The sequence below is a fragment of the Calonectris borealis genome, chromosome Z, assembly GCF_964195595.1.
Source record: "Calonectris borealis chromosome Z, bCalBor7.hap1.2, whole genome shotgun sequence".
In the NCBI taxonomy this organism is placed as follows: domain Eukaryota; kingdom Metazoa; phylum Chordata; class Aves; order Procellariiformes; family Procellariidae; genus Calonectris; species Calonectris borealis.
This window is the reverse complement of record NC_134352.1, coordinates 39,727,816-39,740,118: the sequence shown is the minus strand read 5'-3', so window position 1 is coordinate 39,740,118 and position 12,303 is coordinate 39,727,816. Positions and strand designations below refer to the sequence as shown.

At 35.3% G+C, this 12,303-nt stretch overlaps 1 protein-coding gene across 1 annotated transcript in view; it reads right to left on the bottom strand.

Annotated features, from left to right (window-relative positions):
* The window catches only part of CNTNAP4 (contactin associated protein family member 4), a 263,240-nt gene that overhangs the window by 57,130 nt on the left and 193,807 nt on the right, over positions 1 to 12,303 (bottom strand). Inside the window, exons 10-11 of the mRNA XM_075138182.1 lie at positions 8,852 to 9,023; positions 2,369 to 2,475 (exon numbers count right to left, since the gene is read on the bottom strand). Coding sequence (XP_074994283.1) covers positions 2,369 to 2,475; positions 8,852 to 9,023 — 279 coding nt within the window. The remainder of the gene's footprint in view (positions 1 to 2,368; positions 2,476 to 8,851; positions 9,024 to 12,303) is intronic.

Genomic DNA, 12,303 nt, shown 5'->3' with positions numbered 1-12,303 from the left:
CTGCATTTCAAGCTGGAAACTTCAGGGAAGAAACCGTGAATTGTGGGTGAGTACATGGTTGTAAAAACTGCCAAGTAATGTGAATGCCAAGCATAGTACTTAGACCCTGGTAATCAGATTTTGAGGAAACAAACACTAACTACCTCAACCAAAACAGATTTTTGTTGTTGTTATTATTACATATAACAGAAAGTAGGCAGTGTTTCTTGGTGTTCCAATTGTCTTCTGGCTGGTTTTGGCTTTAACATTTCTTATTTTCTTCCCTTTTTAAATAGAAGGGCAAATGACTTGTCAGATACTGCAGTAAAAGAACTAAATAAGGAAAGACAAAATGACAACTCCTCGGTACCATGTCATGTATATTTTATATCAGTCAAGGCCTAAAGAAAAGCCTGTGATGACTTCTTTATCAAAAAACCTGAGAAGGACTTGTGAGGCCATCTCTGCACTTACACAGGAACCACTGGTGATAATGCTACAGCTAGACCACATTAGCTTAACTTCTCCTTTAACCATTATAATGTTATTGAGCAGTCATACTGTTCTGGTCTTTCTTTTCAAATTTAGACTGTGTGCTCTATCAGTTATTATCAAAGCCTGAAAACACTCTGCCAAAAAGAAGGAGCCATTAGATTAAAAAAAAAGTAGTTATGAGAGCTATACAAATAAAAACATAACTCCATAATAATTATTAACAATCTAGAAGATTTTGATCTATATAAATTCAGTTTGTTTTTTTTTTTTAAAAACCTATAAAATACTAGCACAGTAATCCAAAAGACGTGCTGTTTTTTTAAAAAGAAGCTAGTTTTTGCAAGTGTGTGATCTCTGTATTTTTTGCCTGATATTTACTGACATTATATGGTAACACCTATCAAAAAGACAAACAATTCATTCAGATTGCTTACTCTATGAAATATTCAGAATGCACAATTTATGTAATTTTCAAACGGAATTTTATGTTTCCTTACAGTAAATAGTCTTAATTAAATTTAAACACGACAAAAGAGATTCAATTATTCTTTTTTTTTTATTAACATGGCTGTTTGTATATTAATATTTTGAGATCATTAACTTATTTCTAGGTTTATAACAAAAAGAATGTTTCTTTGAGAATTCAAGGGGAATTTTCTCTTTTGAAATTACACAGAAGTGTGATAACATGGCCAAAAATTATCCTAGGATCTTGATTTGAAATCATTATTAAAATCAATAAAATAAAGTACCAAGAGTCATAGATACAGAATTTTATTAATCATAAACAAACATCCCAGAAGGCTTTTATATGTATTTTTGACAATTAATAACAATTCAGTAACACTTATCATATTATTACATTTTTCATGGAGTCCTAATCATCAGGAAACCATGGTCTCCTTCTGTCCTCACAGACATCATCAATTGATTCACCATATGATTTTTCAAATTATAATGAATCAAATCACCTTTATCATCACTTTGGACTTGTCATAGTTTTATATTATACACTGTAGTATTCAAAAGCATCTGTACTATTGGCACCCTTTCTCTGTTACACAAATTTTCTTAAAATTATTATTTATGCCACTGTGTTCTTCACAATTAAGGCATTACAGGAAAAGTCATCACTGTTGTTGACTCTGTACAAGCGAGATTTAATAGGCAGTCTTCTAAAATCAGTGATTTCTCAAAAAATCCCATGTGTGTAGACTTACGTTCTTTTCATAAAATCTGCCAACAAAGATTGTATAGATTCTATAAGGACAATCTACAAGGCAGTCTTTGGAATTTTTAAAATTATCTGTAAAGTTTCATAGGATTTCTAGTTATTAAGAGCATATAATGAAGGTCAGAGTAATGATTTATTCTGCTTCCTAGAACATGTTTAAAGCAGTACAAGCATCTTCTGTGGAATTAATTAGGTTACTTTCAATTAGCTTTTTTAAAATTTCTCCTAATCTACTCCCTGATTCAGCAAACTACATAAACACATGTTTAGGGCTTAGCATGTGATTACCTTTGCACATGGATGTAGTCTTATTGTCTCAGAAAAAATTAATATTAATTGTTGTGATGAATAGAGATGAATTAAACATTTCTAAATGATTTGCTGATTCAGAAAGTGGAATTATGTAGATGGAAGAGGATATTACTGACCATCTTGTGTAAATTATGAAAAATGTGAACAGAAACAGATAAACATTAGAACTTTCAATGAGTTTTTACTGCTACACATTTTGAATTCTCAAGACTTTTCCTTGAACCAACTTATGAATATTTACATCACTGAAAAATCTTCTAATAAGAATGATCAATAGAAATATATATTTTTGTGGTGAAAAAAATCAATAGGAAATAAAAGCATAGTCAGAAAACATCTTAGACTTACGAGAGTGGCAAGTAGCTCCCTTGTAACTGGTATTGGCACAGTTGCAGTAGAAGCTGTTCCAGGACTGTGAGCATTCACCACCATGTTCACAGTAATTAGGCAAACACCTAAAATGAAAAACAAAGAGCATTTTCACTCTCTTTTCCGTTCATTTATACATCACTTGTACTTATCAAGGGATGTAAAATCATGGAAAAGAAGTAGAATAGCATGAAGGAAGTCTTCAAGTTCATTGGGGGAGATGTCTATATAATTACTAGAAAATTAAGAGAATTTCCCTTCACCTTTCCCACTATTCCTATTGCCTATAATAAATATATTAATTATGCAATAAGCCTGTGAGAACAGAAATAAAGTGTAAGATGCATAATTGTTACTTATTACCATTCAGTTATCTGCAATTCAATACACATTGATAAACCAATGAAAGATTTACATGCTGATAATTCACTGGCAAATTTTGCAACTGATAGGATTTCTTCAACAAGATGTGTCACAATAAAGCTGCATCACAACAGATTTCTTTCTATTCTTCTAAAAATAATAGAAAATTTTTCAAAAAATCACATAACAAATGTGATTGTACCTGAAAGCTATTTCTTATTCTAAAATCATCGTTACTTCCTATTCTAGAAAGAGTGAAATATTAAGCATGTCAGTTCCATCACAAGAGGTAACTACTAGTAAAGCCAGTTTTCATTCTGGTGATATGAGCAGAAACCTGAAGAATTTTGGTGGCTTTCTTCTGGATTTACAATGGTTGACTGCAAAGAAAATTTGCCTGTAACTGCTTAATGGTTAAGACTGCAGCGCTATACCTAAGTATAAAATATTGCATAAGATGAAAAAAAGAAAATTTATCTCTTTTATAAACACAGCTGAAAAGATATTGAAATAGAGTGGCACATTTTAACCAGAAATTTTCAGAAATTAGTTAACATTCTAATTGCAGTGAGTGTATGTGTATATGCATGTGTATGTGATACAGCTCAGAAAGTATAAAAAGGCTTTGTTGTTGACATTAACCACAGAAAAAAGAAAATAGGCCCACTAATATTCACAGGATCTTAAAATACCTTTTAATTAATTCAAGAAATCTTAGGAGGGTATTAAATTAGGATTGTAGAAAGTCCAGCAGTTCACACATTGCCCTATGAATAGTTCAGGGCCTTTGTACATTCACTCCTCCTGGCTCTCAAATAATTTTATCTTCCTTTCATGCTTATAAAGGAGAGGTTTTCAGAAAAGGGAAGAAAAGAAAAAAAAAAAAGTAGTACCATGTAAAGTGCAGGCAAAGTAAGTAAAGTGATATAGGTCACCTATTTTCAAGGAAAAAAACTGACATCTTTGCCAGTGAAAGAGCTGATCTTGTATCTATTATCTCACTCACAGAATGTATTTCCAAGACAAGTCTGTAGATGACATATGCCTCGATGAGTTCTGGTTTGGAACATAAAAATGAACTTTAGGCACCGGGCTTACAATTACTTTGATATTATATACTTTGTTTGAAGGAATTGTATCAATGTGCACAGTAATTTTTCTTAGGATAAATGCTTAATTTTGCTTTCTACGGGTATGACTAGTCATAAGTTATTATAAATATACATGTCCTCTAACATAACTGCCATTCAGGACTTTCAGTGCATCCTCTGACAGCTGCTCTGCTTGCATGTATTTCAGTCATAGTTTTTCTTGTCTTATTCCTTTTTGATAAAGACATCATTATCCCAAAATTGGAAGTGATTTACATGGTTTTTACTGTATTGACTCCCTGTCCACATTAATTAATCTTCCTAGTAGTGTCCACAAGATGGAAAGCTTAGATGAAACTGATGATGCTTGAACCAACTCTAATAGAAGTGCAAGCAATTTAGAGTATAATTTAAATCTTTTAACATTAAATTTTACATCTTCCCTCTTTTTCAGAACTTATAATAGAAAGTAGCCACTAACTACATCAAAGTGAAGCTATAATTATATTATATGCTGCAATCCTACCCAAAGTAAGATTTAGAACAGTATTTTCTCTGAGGAAACTAATCTTTTAACACAAATATTTCCAATATTAGAAAAAATATTTCTAATACTTCATCTGTAAAAGGTAATTTTTGCATTCATCGCCATGTCTGCTTAAACCAGAAAAAAGCCAGCTGATTAAGCATTTACCACATATTTCTTGATCATATGCTTTTAAGTGCATAACATCTGAAAATTATGTATGATTTAAAACCAAGGCAGCAGGCTAATAATAATCATAAGCTAATATTCAAAGGAGAACACTGATCCAGAACATTAATATACTTTTGATAAAGAAGGACAAAATAAGAACTTCATATGCCAATTATCTGCTAAATATATTTTTCGTGAACTATCCGCTTATCATGGTTCCAAACTATGGTTAAAAGATATTTTGAAAAGAATAACTAATTGCTGCAATTTTCATTATTTTTCTTTCTTCAGTCTTCAATTAAAAAAAAAAAAAAAAAAAAAAAAGAGGGAGAAATATATTTGAAAACTATCCGTGCCAGTGTCTTTCTTTTTTTACATATAAAACCATTTATTCTGTTTTTTCTACAACACATTGGTGCCAAGACACCAAAGGCAATAACTTCTGGTAGGCAATCATATGTTTCTGTGTAGGGCTTGATGTAATTATGACAGATTCATCTGGTACTCTCTCCTCAGGGACTAAATGTGCTAACTTTGTAAGGCATTTAGAATGACACTGTGTCCTTTAAAGTTATTTTGTCAATGGTTTATGTACAAATAGTAGTTATTAAACCAATATATATTGATAAAGGAGCTGAGAGAAAGGATATTAAGGAGAAATATATGAAAAGAATTATTTGCATGCCCTAGAGGTATATGAGCAATGGAACAATATAAAGGTATTATACAATGAAAAGGTTAAATGAAGGAGCATGGGAAGAGGAATGACTGGAAAGAGTCATAATAATTTAAGCATAGGAGGAGGAATTGGAAATTTTATGGAACTGAGAAAACAGAAAATAGGAAAATGGTAGGGAATTCTTTTGTTTAAAAAGAAGAACAGGTTAATAACTTATATCCCAGCAAATAAATGAATTATTAACTAACCATCTGTCAATGAGGATTGTAAATCTGATAAAGTAAAGAATACTCTATATATGTTAAATATGTATATATATATGAGATAAAGAATGGACTCAATAGAACTATTTTCCGTTTATTTACTATTGCATATAAATTCAGATCCCTATGCAAACAGTAATTCTTATTTGTGCTCATGCACTTTAAATGTCTAAAACTATTACATTTAGTGGACCATTGTTTCTTCTAGAAAAGCCATTAGTAACTCCAGAATTTGGGTCATGCTTCACTATTTGGAATTGGAGATGCAAAGACTCCCATAAAGACTCCAAGACAAAGAAGTGGTTTGTTTGCCTCAGCTGTAGTGGGGATATCTACCATTGGGAGCACAGTGACAAAAATGCTGATTACTCTAGCTTAGGGCAACCAAGGACATGTAGCAATCATTGTAGGAAGGAAATATTTTCTCTCAAATGATATGGTGCACAAGATGATACAAGCTACCTATTAGAAATTGTTTAATACATGTAAGCAATTTTAATATTGGCAAAGAAGAATGTATCTTATCAACTGGGATTTATGGTGACATGTAGAATTAGTCTGATAAAGAGAAACATGAAGTTTTTTCCATATCATAAGCTGCAGATATCAAATGGAATGAGACTGTGTGAGGAAACTGGAAAGAAACAGTCCCTGGAGCAAGCTAGCACAAGACTAGAAAGGATTTTTAAAAACAGCCTAGTTTAAAATAAAAGATAATGAGTGTAATGAAATTGATGAAAATGGGTGGATTGAATTTCTATTTTGATAAGTTAGGAAAACATGTGGTAAGCATGCTGAGAGATGAAAACTAAACCTGGCAGAGCTAGTGCAAGAAAGGTGCAATTGTCAAGATATAAGAAGACAGGAATTAACATTAGCAAATTTTAGAAAAAGCAAAACCAAACAAACTAAAAGCTTCCATAAAGGCTTTTTTTTTCTTTGGTATCATTGATCATGGGAAACCACATATAATGTTGATAAACTATAACAGTAACATAAACTCAAAAAAAAGTGTCAGAAAGTAATAAAAACACTTTGAAGACTGTGGCTGGGGAGTTTAAGTGGCTTACACATGTCCATAATTAAAAAAAAAAACAGTGGTATTGACATAAAATAAGGATGGTAACTATCTTCATATACTATAGAAATTCAACAAGATAAGAATATGAGGAAGGGCTATATATAAATCTAACCCCTTTGATTCAGTGCTTGAAAGAAACAAAAAAGCAATCAAAAGGGTAGGGTACAGTTCTGAATAAACTGAACTTACACTGAATAAGAGACAAACGTTATGACATTTGGAATAACGTAAATAATGCTGGATTTCTATATACTGAGATTCACAGAGTGACTTTATACATATTTATACACACAAACTTCTTTTTAAAAACCCACGTGTACACACTTACATACTATGGCTGTTCAAAAGCTGAAAGGAACTGGAATCACTACATGTAAAAATGTACCATCTTCCTTTAAAAATTTAGATAAAATATCTCTGTTTTTATGGAGGAAGAGATGGTTCCTAAACCACAGATCTGAGATGAGCATTTTGAGAGGTCTCCAGTTACACTATATCTTGAAAAATCCATGGTAAATCAGAGACAGAAATTGATATCAATTATACTATTAGCCAATTAGGTAATGTTTTCCACTCATAATCTTGCTTAGATCTCCTTTAATATGTTTGATTAAAGAATACGCAGATCGCCGCATTACATTCTTTTGACCTGATTCTGTTCCTGATTCTGTCTCTTTACTACAAGCAAAAAAACCAAGCAGTGTAATGGAAGTGAGAAAGTTCAATGAGTTGAAAAAACAGCTGTGATACAGTGCTTTAGAAGCTGGAAGGAAGTGTCATGAGGTCTATCAGAGAGGAGAGGAAGGAGCAGGTGAAAGAAGTTTGAAAAGTGAGAAAATGAGTTGAAATGAGTAGGGTGCGAGAAAGCTAAAAAGAAACATAAATGTATGCTGCATCCTAAATATAAATCCCTAATAAGTTATATGGTAGAGTTTCGACTAAGGCCAAAGTCTGTTTTGTCATATGTCTATCACACTTACTGCCTACTGCAAAGCCAGGACTAACTCAGTAAGGGATAAATTAGTACAAAGAATGATATATATGCAACTGTATATGTTCTTAAAATATGATAGATGTAGAAAGATTAGTGAGAATACACATTAAAACCTAACTGAAAGGATCACATTGTAGGCAGATTTTTTAGCCTCCTTTTGGAGGTTTCTCTCCATAAACTTTTATGAACAATTAGGTAAAGAACTAGTATTATTTTTGTCTTTGATCTACAAGGCATTGTGACTTTCTTCAAAATAATAAGCTGGATAGACGTACACTGTGTTACCTCTATGAATGGAAAGCAGGTCACAGAAACATGTCTATGTGACTGAACCTGAAATCGGCTATGGTCTTGAAGCAGATCTCTGCCTACACTGCTTTCCCCAAAGACAGCAATTTTTAGAAGTCTTATAAGTCAAAGGGCAGAATCTTTTAGATCAAAGGCAACTTTTGAGGACTAGAACTTAGGGAGTGGGGGAGAAGTGTTTACAAGCACATCTTTCCCCTGCCAGTTGTGTCATTTCAGTACAGCCTTTCAGCTTGGTCCAAGGCAACCATTTCTGGATTAAAGCAGACTTTGCACAAATGCCTGTGACTGCATTCCTGAGTCTACAGAGAAAACTTCTCCTTCCATTACCACATTGTTTGTGTGTCGGCTGCCTCTCTTCTCAGCAGTCTCTGCTGCTCTGCAATATCCCTTTTGGCTTATCCTCTGCTTTCTCCACACTGAACTCCAGCAATGTCTTTCCACCAAGCATTTCGGTCCACTTCAGGGAAGGTATATAGCCTTTTCTCCCTGCAGGGGGAGCCACTTCAGCTAGTCGCTTTCTTTTAGATAGATGCTAATACCATCTATTGCGAGTTAAGAGATTAATTCTGACCATAACCTAAAAAAGATCGCTCACTCACTGTGATGAATACTATGTACTGTGCTTCTGGATGGGTGGAATATAGGAAGCTGCAGTAACTTGCAAAGAACATAGCATTTCAAAGGGTGAATGGGACTACATGTCACAGGAGGGGGTTTATGTCTATAGCTTTACTTGAAAAGAAAGTGAGATATTTAAAATTTGTCAGAAACATCAAATAATTTTAACCCCAGTTACTTTAATTTTATTTGCAGTGCATGGAAATCTAATTGCTGTGCTATGTATACTGCATTTATTCTAGACTTTTGAATTCTCATAAAAGAAGCAGCATGCCATTTTGTAAGCATTCTTTTCTTTGTCATCAAGTCAGTATTGGAAACAAAACATTCAAATAAATAAATAAATGAGTAAATATTATTCTCTTACCTGTCTATAATGCCACATAAATCTATCTGAAGGTCACTGAAATTGCCAAAAACATTTTGCTGAACTGAGATCATATCCACTGCTTTGTTACCAATGGAAATGAGTCGCATGCATCCTTGAAAGCCACCAAATGAGGTATTACATTCAGAAATGTTTCCACTGCTAGGGCAGCCTGAAAGAAGCATAAAACCTGGAGTTGAAAAAAAATATTTTATTGAAAAATTTATATATTCCAAAAGTAAACTGAACTTTGATAATCTCCAGGTGTTGTAAACTTTGTGAGTGGAAGACTTTAGCGAGAAGCTCTTCTGATTAGGCATGGTGGTGCAACTGTAAATAAATACTTCTGTGCAGTCTTACTGTTTTTAAAGCATATGCAAAAGGATCACTAAAAATTTGGGTAAAGGATAACCCAAGCAGCAGTTCCAAAGCAATGAATGGAATCAAGATGTAAACAGATTGACTGACTGACCTTAGTCACAAAATGACAGCTTACAATGCAAGGTGCACATGATTTGGACAAATTTTAAGTCACAACTGAAGTCAAGTAAGACAAAAATTAGTTACTTAATACAGTGATTTTAATTTATCAAGCAATTCAGAAGATTCTGGAAAGTACTGAAGACAATTTCTTCATGCAGGTCATCAATGATTCAACTAGGAGAGATGCTCTGTTGGACCTGTTACTCGTAGACAAGGAAGAAATGGTTGAAAAGGTGAAGGTCAAGGACAGATTTTGTTACAGCAGACATGTGGCTGTGGAGCTTATGATCCACAGAGAAGCGAGCAAGAAAAAAAGCAGAATTACAACCCTGGTCTCCAGAAAAGCCAATGTTGGTCTGTTCAGGATCTCTTTTGAGGATCCCATTGGAAATTGTTGTGGAGAGCAAAAGGGCTGGGTATTTTTCAACAAAAAGCTCTTTGGAGCATAAGAAAAGTCCATATCCATATCAAAATAATTAAGCAAGTGTGGCAGAAGCCCTGCAAACATAAACATGGAGCTCCTGAATGACTGCAAACACAAAAAAAAAGTACAAAAAGGTGGAAGCAGGGACATGCAACTTGGAGGGGAATACAAAGACATCACCTGTCTGTATAGAAATCCAGTTAGGAAATCCAGACCTCAGGTGGAGTTGAAACTATCAATGAAGGTGAAGTGTAACAAAAAGGTTTCTATACGTACAACAGTAGCAAAAGAAAAGCTAAGGAGACTAAGGGTGCACTACTCCATGGGGCAGGGGACATAGTGACAAGGGTCTTGGGAAGAACTGATATGTGCAAGGCCTTTTTTCTTCAGTCTTCACTGGTAAAACCAATCCTTAGGCTTCCCATGTCCTAGCAGAGTATGAAGAAGGGAAGCAGTACCCACAATAAAGGAAGAAAGAGTCCAAGGGGCACCTGAGGGTGCTGCAGGAGTTGGCCAATATCACTGCAACAATTGCCATTGTCATTGTGAAGCCATTATCATTTTAATCCTCAAAAGGTCTTGGCAATTTGGTGAATTTCTTGATGACTAGAAAAAGCAGATGTTACACCTATCTTCAAGAAAGGCAAGAGGGAAACTAGAGGCCAGTCAACCTTACTGCAGTCCCTGGCAAGTTCATGGAGCAAATCCTCTTAGAAGCCATTTCTAAACACGTGAATGACAAGAAGGTAACTGGATAACTTTAGCTTCAAGGCTAAATCATGCCTGATGAAGCTCTTTGTTTTCTTTACTGAGGTGACGGGCACTGTGAACAAAAGGAGAGCAGTGAGCATTGAATACCTTGACTTTAACAAAGCCCTTAACAGTTGTCTATAGTCTCCCTATCACCAGGTTGATGAGATATGGGTGGGATAAGTGGACAATTGATGATGCAAAGTCCAACTGATGATCAGTGAACAGAGGCTCCTCCCAATATCAGTACTGAGAGCTATGCTTTTTAATGTCTTCATTAATGACCTGGATGACAGGACAGAGTGCACTTTCAGCAGCCTGTGACTGATACCAAATTGGGGAGTGGGGCTTAAATGTTGGAGCGCAGGGCTGCAACTCAGAGGGACCAGGGCAGGCTGGAGAAATAAGCTGAAAGGGATGCCATGAAGTTCAGTAAGAACAAGTTTAAGGTCTTTAATCTGAGATGGAACAAGTCCATGAAACTATCCAAGCTGGAGGATAACTGCCTAGATCCATAAAGAAAAGCCTGGGCTCCTGATGGCCAGCAGGTGGACCATGAGCCAGGAATGTGCCCTTGCAGGACAGAAGGCCAATGGCATTCTGGGCTGTATTATCAAGAGCACAGCCAGCAGGTCTGGGGAAGCGGTCCATCCCTCTATGTGGTACTTGTGAGACCACATCTGGAGTGCTGTAGTTCTGGACTCTTGTCCTGGTTTTGGCTGGGATAGAGTTAATTTTCTTCCTAGTAGATGGTATAGTGCTGTGTTTTGGATTTAGTACGAGAAGAATGTTGATAACACACTGATGGTTTAGTTGTTGCTAAGTAGTGCTTACATGGTCAAGGACTTTTCGGCTTCCCATGCTCTGCCAGATGCACAAGAAGCTGGGAGGGAGCATAGCCAGGACAGCTGACTGAAACTGGCCAGTGGGGTATTCCATATCATATGATATCACGTTCAGTGTATAAACCAGGGGAGCAGCGATTGCTGCTCAGGGACTAGCTGGGCATCGGTCTGTGGGTGGTGAGCAATTGCATTATGCATCACTTATTTTGTATGTTATATAAAAATAATAATAATATAATATAATAATAATAACAATAATAATAACAACAATAACAATAATTTCCCTTCCTTTTCTGTTCTATTAAACTGTCTTTATCTCAATCCACAAATTTTACTTTTTTTTCTGATTCTGTCCCCCATCCCACTGTGGGGGTGGGGAGTGAACGAATGGCTGTGTGGTGTTTGGCTGCCTGCCCAGTTAAACCATGACAGCTCCCCAGTACAGGAAAGACTTTGTCACCCTGGAGTGAGTCCAGCAGAGGCCTCCAAGATGGTTGGGGAACTGAATGCACAGGGTGTATGAGGAGAGGCTGAGAGAGCTGAGTCTATTCAGTCTTAAGAAGAGAAGATAAAGCTGTCTGATAAGATGATACAGACAAGATGGAGTCAGACTTTTTCCAGAAGCACACAGTGGCGGGACAAGAGGCAAAAGCCAAAAGTAAAAAATGGCAAATTCTGATCAGACATTAGCAACAACTGTTTTTACCATGAGGGTGGTCAATATTAGAACAGTTTGCTCAGAGGCGTTACAAGTTTTCCATTCTTGGAGCTGTACAAGGTTCCAGTGGTCACAGCCCTGTACATCCTGATCTAATCAGACTTGTCTAGAACAGAGGGTTGGACTACTCAGTGCCTGGATATCCTACCCAACCTATGAATAACATTCTGTAAGTATCTAATATTGTGGTTTGTCTATTGTGTTACTGATCCTGAAATGTCTTGTTCACTGA